The following is an 18636-nucleotide window of genomic DNA, read 5'->3' as shown; positions in this document are numbered from 1 at the left end:
GCCGCCTGAACACTGAAGCTGCGCTGAGACCTGAGAGCCTGAGACTCTGAGTGACGGCCGCGGCCCCGTTGCCTGCTAGTCAAGCTACGGTCACCGAAACTTGTTTTCAGTCGGCATGACGATTATCGAAGAGACTGCTTAACGGTACTCTCATCCTATTTTTCCATCGTGATGTAAATTGGTCTTTTATACCAAATTATCATGTTTTGATAATCCGATCCAGGCAGATCAATAATATAGTAATTATTACAAGTATAATATAGTAATTTTTACCTTATTAACAAATTTGAACTGTCACTTCAGTATGTATTTCACGACAGATCAACACAGTGATTCGTGTTGCTTCAATTGTTGGTAAATTTTCATGACACTATTCAGAGATTTTTCACGACCAAATCGACACATCCGAACTCACCTTCGAACTCGCCAACAGACTCAAACGCAACTTTTGAATAGCTTATAAGTCTTTCAATTCTGAACGAACGAATATGAAATCTCAAAAAAATGACTACCTAATTACTATCAATGTGTTGCGGCAGGAATATTTGCAGATATTTTTATAATTTTGTTTTCGATTAAAATAATAAACGCAACTGTTCAGCTCATAAGTTTCTTAATTCTGAACAGATCTGCATGAACATACCTAACTAATTATAAGTAAGTCACCACGGAAGAAATCATCGCAAATTTATACGTGGCTACTTTTTTCGTTGAATGAAATTTTAAAAATTTTTTGTTAGGTCCCGACATGTTGAGATTGTTTAGAATTGGCTAAATTACTCTATTTGCTATTACATTATAAAGATCAGACTAGACGAAGCTATGCAGGATCATATGTTCCATGGTTGAATTAATATTAATTCAACCATGATATGTTCAGTCTTAGAATGCCTAGCAAATTACGGACCAGGCTATAAGTCCATCAGCTATCTCAATCAATCGTCAGTTATGGAAAGATCGGGTTCCAGAGGCCGGATCCCTTGTGAATCAAGTCACGAAAAGTACAAGAATCGGCAACAGGCCATGGCCGGGCCTATTTCTTCAGTGCCGACACTTTTATTTTATTATATATCTTAGGACTATATCTTAGAATTATATATCTTAACATATCCTAACCTAACCTATCTTAATCTAACCGAAACCTAATTTTTCGGAAGTTTATTTTCATAAAAAATCAGCAATGTAAAAATTTGCGAAGTTTCCTGCCACGATGTCTTGCTAATAAGTTACGTTCCAAATTGAGGGACTAATGAGGTGTTCCTTTGCGCGAAAGTGCGTATGCGTTCGAGTTCGCTGGCGATTTCGAAGAGGAGTCGATCAAGTTATTTCATGCAATGCCGAAAAACGAGCATGAACTGGTCCCAGAACAGTTAATTAAGCAGGTGTTGTGTGATCGGTCAGGTCTGTGGTGAGCTGAAGAAGACTTGCCTAACTCGTTGGAAAATTATGTTGAGCCTCTTCGAGTCAGTGGAATCCTACTCGGCAATCTACGGGAAACTTAGCCCTTTGTATCTACAGTACGAGAAAAAATTATTTTATGTGTAAATTATTATTATTATTCGAATCCAGGAGTAGCATTGCATTATTATGAACGCGTTAATTACATTCGCAGGTAAATAAAAATTGTTGGTCAGTAGTTGGGCAAAATTTTGTTATGATACTTTAACGTGCAACTATCGTTAACAACATGATTTTTTATGAAATCTCGCGTAGAAATTTCATACCTTTCAGGAATAAAGCTTCATATTATAGAATATAATAGAAGTGTCGGCACTGAAGAAATAGGCCCATGGCCTGTTGCCTATTTTTGTATTTTTTCGCGACTTGATTCACAAGGGATCCGGCCTTTGGAACCCGATCTTTCCATAGCTGACGATTGATTGAGATAGCTGCTGGACTTATTGCCTGGTCCGTAATTTGCTAGGCATTTTAAGACTGAACATATGCTCCTGCATAGCTTCGTCTAGTCTGTTCTTGAAAGCGTTCATACTCGGATACTTGGAGCTAGCGTCAACGATGCTATCTGGGAGGCTGTTCCACATGTCGGTGACTCGAAGTGAGAAGAAATGTTGTCGCATGGATGTGTTACAACGCAGTTTTTTTAGTTTATAGCCGTGGCTATAAACTAACTATAACACTTTTCAACTGATACGCTATCCCTGTATAGTGTATACAAATGTCTATCCATTATTTTAATCTAGAAGCCTGCTTGTAACGGGAGATGCTGCAAGTAAACTGCGGGTCCATACTGCCGTACTCAATTCATTCCGGACTGAGTGATGGCAACTTGTCAATAAAACATTTTCTAATTTTTACTCAGACGAGAAATTTTAAGCCAACTCATAATTATTCAGATATATGATAACAGTATAGCGGTTTCAGCGTTCATTAGACCATAGGCCTGTCGCAGATTCTTAACATCGCAGAACAGCCACAGCATGTTGCGGGCTTGAACTCGCAACTCACTGCTACAAATTTTCTTTGCTTAACCGCCCGGCCTCCTTGCCGATTCTGACCAGAAACTGGCGCACATGGGATCGAACCCGGCTCCAATCTCGGTACTCTGAACTTTAACCATTGGGCCACTCTGCCCAGTCGAGTGGTACGAATCGCATTACGGTAACTTTACCCCAAATTAGGAAGTGCCAATTCTCACACGAATATAATTTATCAGTGAACCACAGTCTGAATGAACACTATGTTAATAAATTTTAATCATCGACAGACATGAGCGAGGCTTTTAATATACTTCATTAAATTTACTATCGATAAGAAACATAAATATTTTAATGATTCTTCAAGAGACGCTAAATTTGAACACTCAAATTTTCCCACGACTCTGGCAGTAATTTCTGTCGATCAAATAATTCCGGGAAAACGACAAGAAATTCAAAATAATTATCGGCGAGAAGAAATACTTCCTTTTCACATACTAGCTGTTTGTTTGTATTGAGTGAGGTATAAGTTTTCGCAATATTATTAATAGGAACCTACACACTTCTGTGTCTGCTTTGTGAAAAGCGGTTTCCCGACTACGAATGGAACCTTTAAGAACTCATATACTGTCGGTCTATTGACAGTACGGATAATTTAATTATATCTCTACGCTTATTTTATACGCTAAATGAAAACATTCGTACGAAACACTAACATACGAAATTGCGCATACGTACAATTTCACGAATGAGTATAACCTTAACATATATTCAAGCCGCAGCTATACAGCTATACAAATTCGTTTTCACCATTTCCATTGATTACAAGATGGCACACAAAATAATTAACTTTGTGTCTAACTGTTTTAAGTTAATCGTTGCTTTGATTTGGGCAATTTTGTGTAGGAATTATGAGTATCAATTGACTCCATCAGTTCCATTTAACCTGTACGAGCTGATGAGGTCGTACTAATAAACAGTCCGTCAAACTTGGGAAAAAGTTTAACTTTGCAATCTTTACCACAATAGGTTGTATAGAAATGTATCTATTTATAAAATATGGTAAACATTCAAAAATTATTTCATAAATGGTTAAAAGGAGTTGATTCAACAAGACTCTTTTTAGCGCATTTTCTCATTTATGGAAAAAATGCACTATTGTGCTCGCTATGTCCGTCCGTCCGTCTTTCTGTCTGTCCGTCCGTCCGTCTGTCCGTGATCTCAAGTTTTCGTCGACGAGAAAATGCGCTCTCTGTCACTCACTGCAGTGAGTACTGAGTTATATTTTTTCCATGTAATTTTATCCTTTTCTATGTATTTTCATGTATCGTTAAGATCTTCCGTTACAGATTCCCGTTCTTGCGTGTCGCTTAGAAAGGCAGAGTCAGCGCCGTCTATGTACACAGGGTAGCCGAAAGTGGGGTGGGATGAGTAGCTCAGTAGGTTGTGGTTCTGGTAAGTCCATGCAAAGTCCTGAAACAAAGTGTAAAGCTTTCTGAGTTATTTACCGTAATTCAGTGAAAAGGTGTACTTTCCATTTGTAAACTCCTCATAGAGAGCTCGGAAAAAATTGGAAAAGCCCCTAAAATCTGTAGCTGAAAATGTATGAAGTATGCTTGTCCGCTTCGACTCGTGTAATGAAAATTGGTTCTCATTATGTTTTTAACAGGATAAACTCTGCAGCCTCTTATACTATTATTCTATGACTAGTTTGAGATGATACTCTCTGGTCGCTGTATCTCAGGCTCAGGTTAATTTCTGAACTTAAAAAATCTAAAGAATTATTCGGATTCCGTGTATAGTTCTTTTACATCTATTGCGCATGTTAAATTGAAATAATGGAGCAATGCATTTTCTTCATACCAGAGAACAACGTTCGATGATTCTTTGTACAATTTGCATGAGTTGCCCAAACAAGGTTCTGCAGTGACATGGTAAGTGTGTCGTAAGCGCGTGTGTGTTCAGGAGCTCTAATTTTTTATTGACCAACTTGATTATATTCATTGTAAAGGGATAAAATGAATAAATGAATACGACCTTTTTCAAAAGACGAGACTAAAAATAGGTTATGGGCATATACATTATACACTACTCTATTTCTTAACATGCTAATTTAGTATTCTTAGAGATTACTTATTCCAAAACTGCGGTGTGATGGAGGGAACAAAATTGGAGGTCTTTTTGAGTTGCGGCGCACCGGTACCAGCTGCTAGCCGCGAACCATCAACTAATATTACATATCAGCCGTTAATAATTAATGCAGTTGCATTTCATTCCACTTAATTCGCTAACAACTGGCGTGTAAGATATGGGAATAATGAGAATCCTGTGAGCTCTCTGATAAAATTAATTTAGAGCGAAAAATGATACAATCAGATCATTGTAGGAAATGTTATTACCATTGGAAGTTGTCCCGCCAGAACAGTTATGTAAAGGTCCGCTGGAATCATATTCGAAAGAGGTTTAGGGGCCAAAAGTTTCTTGGCTCCCTCGAAGCTGAGCATGTAAGCCAACATCCACTGGTAGAACATCGGCTGTAAGATGTACTCCGAGCCAGCGAGCTAGAACAGGGATCATTCACAACCTCGTCTAATTGAAAGTTGTGATCGAATTATCAAGTAGAATAAATTAGTGAATGAGTCGAATTATCTTCGGTGTATTGCACTACCAAGTCGAGTCAGAATAGCTACAAGGAAAATCGAGTCAAAATACTGCTGCAGAAGATCGTGGCAATTAGTAATTTTGGCTTAAAACTATGACGAAGACTCGGTTAATTCAAGTATCAGCACCTGAAATTTCACTTTAGAATATACATAATATTATATATTGTACTATATAATGCCAGCCAACTGTATTAGGAAGACAACTATGATGAATCATCGCGGAAGGATATACTTCGCGACTTCAGATTCTAGCTGGAATTAAGTGTTTTGTAATTTTAAATTAGGTAGTCTCATCATGATAAATTATTATGTAAATAATTAGTAGCTGTTTGTAAGCCTTGTTTTCTGCATGCAGTAGCATAGTTTCTTCCTTGTTCATGATATCATTAATTACATTCCAGTCGCATTTGATAATGCCATCGTTTTTTATATGCACAGTTCCTTGTTCCACAACGAACTAAATTATTAAATTTTTCGTACAAAATTGTACAAAAGACTTACCAGTTTTTCATCGTCCAGTTCATTGACTCTTGCCAAAGCTATGGTATCCCACTGAAGATTCAGGCGTCTAATTTCTTCATGTAACTTGTACACGCGCAGCCGAAACTTGGAGTGAAACCAAAAATCATCTTCCAGAATCAACACCTGCACGAGGAACGCAGAAAAATTTGGCTTGAGAAAAAATTTAATGACTGGCGCGAAGTAATATTACATAGTTCACTTGTAATAATTTTTCTATCGAAAAAATAAAAGTCAAGGTCCAGATTGACGTTTATTTAATTAAATTTATTTTTGAAACTTCAGCTTGTTGAGCGTAACGAATTTTCGCATTTTTCACACAAATTTGGCAACGCGTAAACAATTATTCCTGTTATACATTACTCATAATATAATATTTTTCAACTGTTTGACTGAAGCATGCTTTAGACACATTCACATAATTGCTTTGAGCATATTTAGGCTAACATGCTATTTCAGCTTCATAACAGACCTTGCTATGTTTTTTCTTAATAACGTCCATCCAAATTTTATAATGACTTAAAAAGCATCCGATCTCTCCCATCGTAAGTTTCCCTCCATTCACTGGGCTCCAAAACATTTCGTTTTGCCTGATATTGTTGTCGATGAGGTATGATTCGTTCAGATCGCGTCCGTCCACAGCCGGTACTCGGGTCAACGGTCCAATCCTGGCGATTTCGAACTTCTTTTCCATGGCGTCTCTTCTTTTAGGGCGTCTATCCAAGTTAATATAATATATTTCATCGAATCCGAGTAGATCATAATTTCTCTTTTCAAGTTGGACATACTTCAAAAAATATTGAGGAAGTGGAATGTAGTTAAGATCCACCAGATTGAGTAGGAGATCCTCAGTTTCTAGCTGAACTTCTTCGTCTGTTTGGTCAGATGTGAGAGGGAGAGTCAGGCCGTAGCGCTCGAAGTTGCACGCCCAAACTGTTACGTTATTCTGCTTTGCATACTCTGCAAAACTCGTCAAATCATCCGTAGGCTTCATGTCTTCTAATTGCGCTTGTGCAACAGAAAAACTTATCCCTGAGACTATTGGATCTCTTAAATGTATTAACAAACATGAATGAACGAGTGCCACTGGAACGCATTTTCTTTGGTACCTATACATGAACTCCCATGTAACCCAACCATTCAGGTCGGAATCGTGCTGATCGTGTTCGTTCCTCCATATGTCTTGATTGTAATGGAGCCAGAAGTTACTGCGATGAATGTCTCCGGCATAATTCAAGAGCGGTCCTATAACGGGCTTTCCCTGTGCGATCAAATGTTCGATTAAATTGGTATATGTTAAGACCACATCTGCATCCAAAAGCAGGAGGAAGTCTGCCTTATTATTCTTTGCTTCGCTCATGGCATCTTCTTTGAGTTTGATGATATGTTTATAGGACTGAGTATAATACACTCTAGGATTGTCATCGCCACGGAACTTGCGTTTTGTCTGATCTAGAGCCACGTCAGTTTTGTTGTACTCATGAGCAACATGATGAAGCCAGTCTTGCAGGATATCTATGGAGCGATCATGGCAGTGATCTGCGCGAATGTAGAGGATAATGCGCCTCTTTGGATATTGTAGAGCGTTAATGTGACTCAGTACATATGGAAGAACTGGAGCCTTGTTGCGCACCAGCAACACCAGTTGTACCAATGGATGTTCGTCTCTGAATGGTGCATCTTCCATGGTATTTCGATCGTGCAGCCAACATATTTGAGTCAGTAAACACCATGTGATGTAAACGGTGAGTAGTAAAACTAACACTTTTTTCGTAAATTCTAATTTCAATTTTAAACAACACGACCTAGGCGTCATGTTGTACAGAGAACTCAGCCAACGAATCGTCCATGTGGATATCATGTTATTCACCGCAATATCATGGCGTTTAGAACTCAGCATGACAGGTTGTTTTTCTCATACCAATTCCCAAACAATTCTGGTTCCCAAAAATTCAAAGGTGGCCTGTGTTTACACACATTGTTAACAATTAATCAGGACAAAATAGACAAGAAAAGCTGAAATAATTATCACATATTGTAAGAAAGGCTACAATTTCTCGGGACATTCTCTAAAATCTAAATATTGCTAAGAATCAGCTATGATTCATGAGTGCTGAGGAATCAGGAGCAATTAAAGTACCGATATAACCATTGTGATTCTCAAGAAGAACACAACATTCAAATGGTACAAGAGGTCAGGAGGAGGATGGCAGAAATAATCAAAACAAACGCTACAAATCTCTTTCTGTTTCTGATGCAGAATTTGATATAATTTTAAGATGCCTTATCATGAGTGAAATATTGAAACATAAATGTGCAAGCGTAATAAGCATGTTTTTGTTGTTGTTCACTTCCACGCTTCTGATAAATAATTTTCATTCTCGCTAAGCGAGTACTATTAAATTAAAGTCATATGAACTAGCGAGACCCTCAACCGTTAAATATGAGAAGAATCACTGGAAGCGTAAATTTGTAGCAAGTGAAACTAGACGTAAATTCACACTGTCACAGCATGTCATTTGAGCCGCTACTCAAAAAATATAGTGATTTTCCGATTGAAATTTTAAAAACTGATAATAAAGCTGTTTGTAAACATATGTTTAGAATAATTTATCCCAAAGCTCAGAGACCTTCACGAATGAAAGCCTTCGAATTCAAGTCCGTCACTGAAGTATTTGCTAGTTAGTACACATTATTTAAAGTGAAAATTAGCGTTTCTTGTATTTCTACTTCGAAATAAATTAGCCAAGTAAATTCATAGACAGAACATGTATGATTTATATCACGCACATAACCCTCATTGATATCACCTTTTTGAATACCTTCCGTTCATTGTTACAATAACTGAAGTTCAATGCACTTAGTCACTCCGTTGAAAAAGACCGCACAACTCCTATCAACCACACTACACGAGCGCCGTATCTAAACTAAGCTTACGAGGCTACCAGCTGCTGGGAGCTGAAAGCCATGCGTGCCGCTATATCGAATGACCACGCTGCATCAGTCGAACGGCGAAATCTTTCCACCAAGCTGCAATCACCAAATTATAGGAAACGTGAGAATAAATATTACGTACATAACAGTCAGGTATACTTGCACCCAGCAATTTTCTTTCACAAGGTGTATCTTTTTTCTTGGTAAACAAAGGTCGCAATATGTTATTTCAATGCCTGGCTCGGTCGGTCGCAGCAATCCTTGCGTGATTCTCGTAAATTGCGGAGTAGAGAACAGGCTCGAGCGGATCGAAAAACAAGATTCCTGAAATCTACTATAATACGGCTCTAAGGCAAACTAGAAATATAACGGGTCGGTCCATGCGGCGAGGATGAGGTTCAGACGTAGGTCACGACACAGCGTCCATATGTTGACATGTTCGAGCATACACATGGTCGTGGTGTACGAAAACATTACCATGTGCAACTGTACATAGAGTATCATAGTTGAGTAAAGTACATCCATTAGGCAAAAAGATGATAGTTACATGGCGGAAATATACATAGGTAGTCAATAGTGAGAACATTTTTATCACTATACTTGAACGCTATTGTTAATTTTTCATGTGCAGTGTCAATTTCGATTCCAATAGATACATATTCAGTAACATACGAAGGCTCACAAGGGTGCTATCTCTTTGATATTGTCCTTCTAAAAATGAAATTTGTAAAATATTAGTCCTTTGCCGATTTACATGGATTAAATCAGATTAATGGTAGCTGCGCGGTAGTGCCCTCATTACCCCGGTGACTTGGCTGCTGAAAGAGAGGTACGTAGGGTAACTCATACTATGAATTTTTCACGTAAATTTGTCTCATCGATCGTGACATAATCAACCTACAAGAATTAAGAATCCTAACCAGTGAGTGGCGGCGCGGGTTTACATAGTGGAGAAAGAACTNCAGTTCATTGGTCACTCTAAGGACATCAAGTGCATACTTGTCGCACCGAATGAGTGGACTTTGTGACCGCAACGCGCATAACCGATATCTGGATCATTCATATCTTCAATGTAGATGAGCCCCATGTCTGACAGACCAGCAGGCGTTAGTTCCTACTTGCAGCGATGTTTAGTCTTGCCCGTTTAAAGTTGGCCCTTGCATTATCCTATAAGCATGTTAGGTTTAAAGAGTAGACACTACCAAGTGTATGAGCATAAAAAATAATAAACATTTCGAGTGATTTAAGAGTCCTTCAAAGTATAGTCTAACAGAAACACTTATTCAAATATTTCATCGTAGAGGTGTAATTAAGAACAATAAATTTAATATGCGATCTTCAACGGTAAACGGTCATCGGTAAATCAAATATTGCACACAAAGGAAGTAAAAATTAATAAAGTAATGAAGATAATCCGAAGAAAACGATTTCACTACGTTTACAATTGAAAGTTAATAATATAAGGGAACAAGAATTAGGAATCGTAACCAGTGAGTGGCGGCGCGGGTTTACATAGTGGAGAAAGAACTTCTTCTCTTGTATCGCACTCGTGACGAGACGCAGATGTGTTAGATGAATTCCCCAACGAAACTTAGATTTAATTGAGACAATATTTTGTCATCTCTTTGTGTTTCTGTTCTCAAATATTAATTTGCCTTTTACCTAATTAATATGCTGTAAGTGTAAGGTAATACTAATGGTCCATATTAAAGACTTTAAATGTTTAATTCGTTTATTTATATCATTCGCGTAGTTTTTACATAAATTTATTATTTATGTCACCAATGAATGATTAGTTACAAAAAAATTAACCAAACTGGTAATTCACTCTCAAAACTCACTCTTTACAATGAGCGTTCAAGGCACTATTGAGGTGAGTATGTTCGTTATGATAGTATATTATGTTATTATAACCATCAAAATGTTAACACATCGTGCAAAAAAATTAAGGACGACATATTACAGTGTATCGAGTTTTGTTCAGGAACTCTACCCTCGAGCCCAGCTCGTATCCAGGAACATCGGGAAAGGGAGGCAGGCTTGCAAGTGTTGAAGCGTCATACAAACAATAAATTGGAGGTGGAGGATAGCGATTGTTAATGCAACATTTTACGAACGAGAAGGAAACATGGAATAATAGATCGAGCGACGTGACGGCTGCCTATTCATGGTCTTTTTGATCCTGAGGATGTATGGACTTGAATTCTTCAAAATTAGGCTTTTGAAAAAGGGTTTCTGTGTTTGGTTGGATTTAGCGTCTTGCTCACTGGCGTAAACAATTTCTCTTCCTAGCAGAAACGTAATTTATCGTACACGCAAACTTAGGATGTAACTCGGAACTATCATGCTATCACATGTTGGATGAAGAGCAATTTCTTGACTCGAAAAATTGGTCCCATTTCAACAACAAGCCAACAGCACCGAACAAGAGCAACTGCAGGATGTTCAACACAGGAGAAGACGACGTACGATATTTTTGCTAATTTGGTATCACTAACTTTGATTGCGGTTGAAAATGTCATTTAAATGTTCTATTGTCTGAGCCTTGTGTTGTGATTTTCAACAACTAATGTTGTCGTGCGGTTCGCTTGCTGTCACGACAGCGATGTGGCGTTGGTCGTGAAAGCCTGACGGCGTTCTGTGCTAACGCAAAATATCAGTTATATAAGTGCTAGAATTATATCAGTTGAATTATTTTTCGGAGTTTTGTGTAGTTCATGCATACCAATGCGCAGATTGCTTGGCAATATAATTACGAGTTACGTATCTAGTAATCCGATCATTCTTGAGTTACAGTGAAAGCTCGGCAAAGAGGCCTTTAATTTTAACTGCTTGTGATTTTATTTGATGACAATAAAGGCAACGCACCTCAAATAATCATTTCTTGTGTTGAAGTAATGGGCGATGGGAATTTATGCGATATTTTTGGAGTTACTCGTATAAGGTCTGCTTCAGAATAAGGAACCACTGGTCTGGCAACCAAAGCGATACGTTTCTGTACAAGGAAATAAGTCCAACTCGACTGGAAATTCATTTGTAAAGTAGCTTCAATGCTTAATTAAAAATAAACAAAAATATATGGAATGGAAATCAGTAAATGCAATAACGCTTACATTAAAACATTTGATAAGAACCTCGAGGTTCCGTAATGATAAGACAAAAATTCCATTTATCATATTGATCTATTAAAGGTTTGCAGTTTCAAAATGTAAGGAATTGTCTTCTAATTCTTTATCTTTACCGATATCTATATCCTCGCTCATAGGAGGGACTTCCTTAACGTGAATGTCAGTAGATTCACTCGTGGATGGGCTTGGCGTGGCAGTCTTCGGGTCACATCCTTCTTCAGAATTCATTTCGTCGGTGTCGGTGTCCGTGGGTTCATTCCTTTTGACCATCTCGAGAAGACGCTCAACTTTATCCACGAGTGCGGCTAGTGTCAAGAGCTCCTTGCTATAGTTATCGTACGTGTGCATGTCGCTGTGGTGATGGTCGATGTCAATGTGAGCGTGGTACATGTCACCACTACAGCAGTGCATGATGCTGGAGCCATGATTGTACGTGGGATAATGTCGCTCCATTGAATCTCCGGGCATGATTTTTGCCATAGCATTAACGATGGTCGAACGTTTCTTCATTCCAAGGTATGACATCGGTACTTCTGGCGTTGTTGGATGCACGATGTTCGAGCTTCGGCTTTTTTTGGATTTGGTCGACACTATACTTCGTCTTCCATCAGACCGATGAGAAACTCTAGAACGGGTGGAAGGCTTTCTCCCTGCCAATGTAGTGACAGAAGAACGTCTCGATCGTCCTGAGATAATTTCCTCGTCACTTACCATGATGCATTCGACATTTTCGTCAATTTTTGGATCGTCGTTGCTGTTGTCTATAACATCTAAGCTTGGGTTTTCCTGACCAGTGTCATTGCCTACCAACTTTTCCTCTGGCAAATTCTTCGGAGTATAATTCTGGTGCAGCCTGTGATGATGCACCAGAAAGCTGTTCACCAGCGCCTGCAGACGAGCTGTGCGCTTCAGCAGCAGCCGGGCTGTCCGCTCTTCCACCGCTCTGACCTGCGCGTGTCCATGCATTAGAGCCCTGCGACCACCCACCTGATCAGACTTGAGAGCCCTGAGACCACTCACCTGATCAGACTTGAGAGCCCTGAGACCACTCACCTGATCAGACTTGAGAGCCGTGCGACCACTCACCGGATCAGACTTGAGAGCATCTACGAGGAATGTGATGATCATTATGAGGTAAGACAAGCCAAACATGGTCCACAACATAATGTAGCCTTTGTATAGGAAGTCTCTGTACCCGGTGTAGCCTTGTCCCCCTGGCGACAACAATTGTGTGTGTAAGACAACAATTCCATCACCAAGTGTCACGTTCAACTCATAAAGCGCATTTTTGAGCTCGAGAAATCATATAAAAAATTATTTATAGGTAATGATGAATTATTACAGGCCATATCTCAATATGACTGGCTAATGTATTCATATAAAAAGGTTCAGAATATTTTACAAGCACCGACATTCAAGACAAGTTGGAAACGTTACTCAAATGGTCACGTGAAATTAGCCCCGGAAAAATGCCCTCTAAAACCTGCTTGTAGTTTGATGTAAGAATTAAATGATTGAAATATAACTGACATTTCATTTTCCATGTATGATGAGGATGTCAGAATACGATGAGAAGTTATTGCATTGAAAAGTTAAAGCTTTACTGATGTCAGTTTTTGAATTGATCCGTTACTTTTCTTGGCGAAGAGTGCCTACATTATTCAAGTTACTAGTGTTATTGCATAACGATGAATTGACCCATTATCGAGAATGTTTGTCCAGATTTGTATGGGCCGAGCTTCGCTAGCGATTGGTTCTTCTGGTTGAACGAATCTTTTTAAAATTGAAGGTCAATTTAATTACCTCTTTGTGGCATAAACTTTCTCACTTCTTTCACTGAACGTGCAAAAACAAATCAAGATACTTCAGTTACATAACATAGTAGATTGTTGATAGTTCGCTTGAATCATTGTGGTTGTTGATGCATTCACTCTGTACCACAAGAAATTGATGCTCGCGCTTACAGCTAGGGCCCATGAGGCTCAATATTCGATTCGTGGCATAAAATAATAATTGGAAAACGGCAACGATAGCGGCCATGGACCAAGTCGTATGTTATGTATCATAAAATAATAAACACCCGCCACGAAGTCGCCATATCCGATGGTGGTGAGGGAGATGAAGGCGAAGTAGAAGCTCTGAAGGAATGTCCATCCCTCAACCTCCATCACGATAACGGCTGGCACGATCAGGAATAAAATCAGTCCCGGCATGAGATACACCAGCGCCCGACTCACCACCTGGACCGCGGTTCTTCCGTTGCCACCCTCTCGATCTTCTCTCGTCAACACCTGCAAATAAATTAACAAGTTTACTGTTAGTGGAAAAAAAGGCCCTGAGCGACGAAATGTGAGGTGAACATTTTTTGAGTCGCTCCCTAATAGGCACTGAGGATCATATTATAAATCCGGATGTCGGGTAAATAGTTGGGTAGCCCATAAGCATTCCCTGATGATTATAGGTTGTGTAAGCACGTGCCGATAATGAATAGCAAACCATTAGTTTCTTCTGATCATCGTATTATGTGAATATATACCGGATAAATTGTCGGGTGCCAAATTACCGGCTCCTTGCGATCGGATTATGTCGACATTTGTCGTATAAATATTTGAGTGGTCCCTTAACAATACATAAGGCACGCCTATATCAATTTGTACCTGGTGAATCGTTGAGGTACCACTCAACTAGACATGCAATCTCGTTTCATGTAGAATCTGTTTGACTCCCGTATTAGGCATAACCCAGGAACAAAATTTTGAATCGAATATAAAGAAATAATCAGGCTTAGTGTTATACAAATCAGGAAATATTTCATTTGTCATTATAACATGGATGCCAGTGAAATGACAATCTGAGTGATGTCCATCATATAACTTCTATAGTTAAAAAATTATAAATAATTTAGTTTGCGAAGATACAATGATTACTTGAATGTTGCTAGTTAATTATTTGCGATAGTGACCCTAGCGTACTAATATTCATTTATTTGCTTACGTACAATTCTGCTTAAGTAATAGCTGATGCGGTACTCGTGAAAGTAGAAGCCAGCAAGTGTGACGAACACCATTGTGTTTAGTGGGATGCCGAACAATGGATAAAAAAGCGGAAGAATTACTCACAAAATCAGAGTAGAAGCCTGCAAGTGTAACGAACACCATTGTGTTCAGTGGGATGCCGAACAATGAATACAAGATGCAGAACTGCTGCCCGAATGTAGTACGTGGCGACAGGTGGCCGTAACCTAAGGGGATTGAAGTCCATTCCTTGATAAGCTAGAATTAGCAAACAATTCATGATAAAATTTTTAAACTACTTGATTTAATAAATGAGAAATTTTTTAGTTCAAGCGAGCAAATTATGAAGAGGAGTGGTGGAGCGCAGTAGAGCGCATGCAAATATTTGGTAATGGAGAAGCGTAACGTTAATGAAGCAGCTATGGAGATTGTGCAGAAGCTGCTGCTCTCTGCCTTCGCTTTTTGGTTGGAATGCTTAAAGCACAGCCTGTTCCGAGCGCTGTTATTATATTTTCAAGCCACCCAACAATTCTGCTCCAGCCTTCCCTTCACCAGGATTCTTCTCATTTCTTATTTTTGGGACAGTTTCGGAAGGTTGCAGCCATTTCGAACTTCTCTCCTTATTGTACCTACCGCTCTTAGGCCACCTTCCGTCTATTGAGCCGACCCTTATTAGGGTGCGCGAATTTCGGCGCGCTAAGAATAACAGCGACATGAGTGTGAAGCATCACGACAAGCATGTATGAAGCAGAAGAATGACGTCACTCGCCCATGGCTTTGGAAGAGAAAAATTGTGACAAGCGCCTATCGTCAGGAGGAAGAAGCATGACATCACTCACCTATAGTTTTTCAAGAGAAGCATGCATTGTGACAAGCGCCTATTGCCATGAGGACGTCACTCACTTAAGTATGACGTCACTCACCTATGGTGGTAATGGTGATGAATGAGAAGAAGAAGGCGTTCCAGAAGTCCCAGTTCCAACCAAGGTTCTCATCCGTGAGGTTTTCGTCCGACACGAGGTATTGGATGTGGTAACATTGGGTGTGGTAACATTGGATGTGGTAACATTGGATGTGGTAACATTGGATGTGGTAACATTGGATGTGGTAACATTGGCTGTGTTAACATTGGATGTGGTAACATTGGATGTGGTAACATTGGATGTGGTAGCATTGGATGTGGTAACATTAGATGTGGTAACATTGGATGTGGTAGCATTGGATGTGGTAACATGGACGTGGTAACATTGGATGTGATAACATTTATGTGGTAACATTGATTAACATTGATGTGGTGCCATTGAATGTTATAACATTTATATGGTAACATTGATGTGGTAACATTGACGTGGTAACATTGGATGTGTTAATATTTATGTGGTAACATTGATGTGGGAACGTTTATTTCACTGTTACCTGGAACCCAACTTAGCGCCGTGCCGCCTAACAACTAGAGCAGCGGCTTTTGAAGGATAGGGATGAAGATTTATTTGGAGGCCACATGCAGCTTATAACTGAGTAGCACCACCTGTTTGCTGTAGCAGTGTTATATGGGGAGTATGGCAAAGAGACCCAGATTTATTTGATAGTAGGAACCTAAGTAAGTGCCGTATACCATAATTCCACTTTTAACAACGAATAGAAAATTTTCACCCTGAATATAAATAGTAATTTTTCACATTGAATATTCGAAACTTTTACTCATTATACGGATAAACTTTCCCTTCGCGGAATATTTTATATTGATTATCCTTTAAAGACCGAGGCATCCCATCGTTTCGTTGAAAATTTCGCTGCCATTATGTACGAGTATTTATGAAAACATGTAATCATTTTTTTTTTGTCAGTGTTCAACATTTCACTGTAACGGATTTAGATGTGAGAACAATTTAAATTAATCTATTAAACTACGATATTTTTCGTGTAGATTTCGATGCCACGGACTATCTTTTTCAAAACTATAAACATAGATAGATATATTTTCAATCATCGTTAAGTAAGCATACAATTTTTAGTAAAAAGTAAAGCATACAATTATTAAACTTGAACTTACGTATCATTTCACTCATGTTAGAAATTACACATATCATTGCTTGAAGAAGGTTCTCAGTGATGTCTTATCAATGAGTATGTATATATTTTATCATTATACTAGGTAAAATTAACAATTATCAATCGCCTAGGTAAATTCGACTAAAAATTGTATTGCCTCTCAGTTTCAATCAAATAAGATCACTTAATCCACTTGCATTTAGCTGCCCATGAAATTTGTATGGTCAGGTCGCGTTCGTGCAGGCAATGATTACCATCAATCGAGGCACATCGGAGGCCAGAATTAATTGGGCGCAGGACAATTGCGGGTTGCGTGTTGACTGACTGCCTTTCACCATGCGCCCACACCAACAAAAACGCAATTAAATTAGATTAAAAGGTTCCCTCCCTATTTGGACCGGATTTGTACTCTACTCCTCTTGTCCTGGCGGCGGGATTTAACCGTCAGGATAGGGGCAGTCACCTCGGCTGGAGGCGGTCACCCTGAGTGGGGGCGTATGTTCCAAGTGGGGCAAATCACATCCCTGCCAGGGCACTTGAGAGCATAAATACGAGTACTCACCAGCATCACGTAATCATAAACGGGATGAGTAGTAGAGTGCTAATTTAAAATTATTAGGATTGAATAAACTAACTTCGATAATTTAATTTCGATTTTGAAATTGGTTTACTACCTACAGCAACATTGAGGATGCAATACGTTGACGAAAAAAACTGTTGGGCTATAGAGATTTACAGTACAAATAAATATTTTTGTATGGATTACTGGGCAAAATTTATCTTCATACCAACACCCACCAGAAGACTGGAGCTGCAGTTGCTGCACTGCCATGATCTTCTTCAGCTTCTCTTCTATTGAGGAGGGCGCTTCCAGGACCTGGAACACATAGGCCCCCACCAGCAGGTAGACGATGTACACCATCAGCAACATCACCCATCGCTTCTTACTCATCCGCATGGCGAGACCTTTTTCATGTGAGTAAATTTAGATGAAAGCCAGTTGGCAGTGGCGGGAAGTTAGGTGGAAGGCAGTTTCCAGTGGTGGGAAGTTAGGTGGAAGGCAGTTGCCAATGGCGTGAAGTTCGGTGGAAGGCAGTTGCCAGTGGCGGGAAGTTAGGTGGAAGGCAGTTTCCAGTGGTGGGAAGTTAGGTGGAAGGCAGTTGCCAATGGCGTGAAGNTTTTCTGGTTATTTTCCACCGAAATGAAGCAAAAATAAAGCCGGCGATTCGTGACCAGTGTCGCAACCTCTTTTTTTTTCCTCGTTAAAACGATGACCATAAACGACGTTTATCCAGTTTTGTATTACTCTTTTTTTATTTTTCGTCGTTTTTTCCATGAAAAACCTCACGCCATGGTCATAACGTCATTTCCTTTTTGTCTTTCTACTTCTTTATGACGTCCGCAAATAAATCTTTTACTTTATCATATCTACAATATTGAAATATATTTTGAGTATATGGTTCATGAATCTCGGCCGAGTATTTGCATTCATTTCGTACGCTGTATTAAAAATACGTTGAGTTCTTTTCCTGAGATCGGTTTCAACTCGCCATGCCCAAATCAATAAATTCTTTCATTTCAGGATTGATTGCATAATTTCTCAATTAAGTTATCTGAATAATTCTAGCAGGAAAATTAAACTCCACTAGTTCATCCAATAAACGTGTGCAAAAACATTTATTTATTTATTTATTTATTATTTATTTATTCGGAAACCAAATTAAATACATTAAAACACAAACTCAGTAAAATCTGCAAGAAGATGAGAATAAGATTAAAAATGAATCGAAAATGAAGTGAAATTTAACGTCTATTTTTGTGTGATGAAAAATAATGAAAAATTATTCGTTCAGTTCATAACTAAATAAAAAACTGCATAATGTGAAGAAAG

At 38.9% G+C, this 18636-nt stretch overlaps 2 protein-coding genes across 2 annotated transcripts; both read right to left on the bottom strand.

The window, feature by feature from the left end:
- Window positions 1-3735: 3735 nt before the first annotated feature.
- LOC108677102 (glycosyltransferase 25 family member) lies at window positions 3736-6611 on the bottom strand. Its single transcript, XM_018165252.2, has 4 exons — window positions 6090-6611; window positions 5600-5743; window positions 4835-4996; window positions 3736-3908 (listed from the first exon to the last, which is right to left on the bottom strand). Exons 1-4 carry the CDS (start codon window positions 6609-6611, stop codon window positions 3756-3758), a joined length of 981 nt encoding a protein of 326 aa, XP_018020741.2. The 3' UTR covers window positions 3736-3755.
- Window positions 6612-10338: 3727 nt separating this feature from the next.
- Window positions 10339-17703, bottom strand: LOC108677098 (potassium channel subfamily K member 10-like). Its single transcript, XM_018165247.2, has 6 exons — window positions 17534-17703; window positions 15617-15810; window positions 14799-14920; window positions 13760-13970; window positions 12766-12893; window positions 10339-12627 (listed from the first exon to the last, which is right to left on the bottom strand). The coding sequence occupies exons 1-6, from the start codon at window positions 17701-17703 to the stop codon at window positions 11737-11739; spliced, it is 1716 nt and encodes a 571-aa protein (XP_018020736.1). The 3' UTR covers window positions 10339-11736.
- Between the last annotated feature and the right edge of the window lie 933 nt (window positions 17704-18636).

Source organism: Hyalella azteca, unplaced genomic scaffold, assembly GCF_000764305.2.
Source record: "Hyalella azteca isolate HAZT.00-mixed unplaced genomic scaffold, Hazt_2.0.2 contig4670, whole genome shotgun sequence".
Taxonomy (NCBI): Eukaryota; Metazoa; Arthropoda; class Malacostraca; order Amphipoda; family Hyalellidae; genus Hyalella; species Hyalella azteca.
This window is presented reverse-complemented; position numbering and strand designations above follow the sequence as displayed.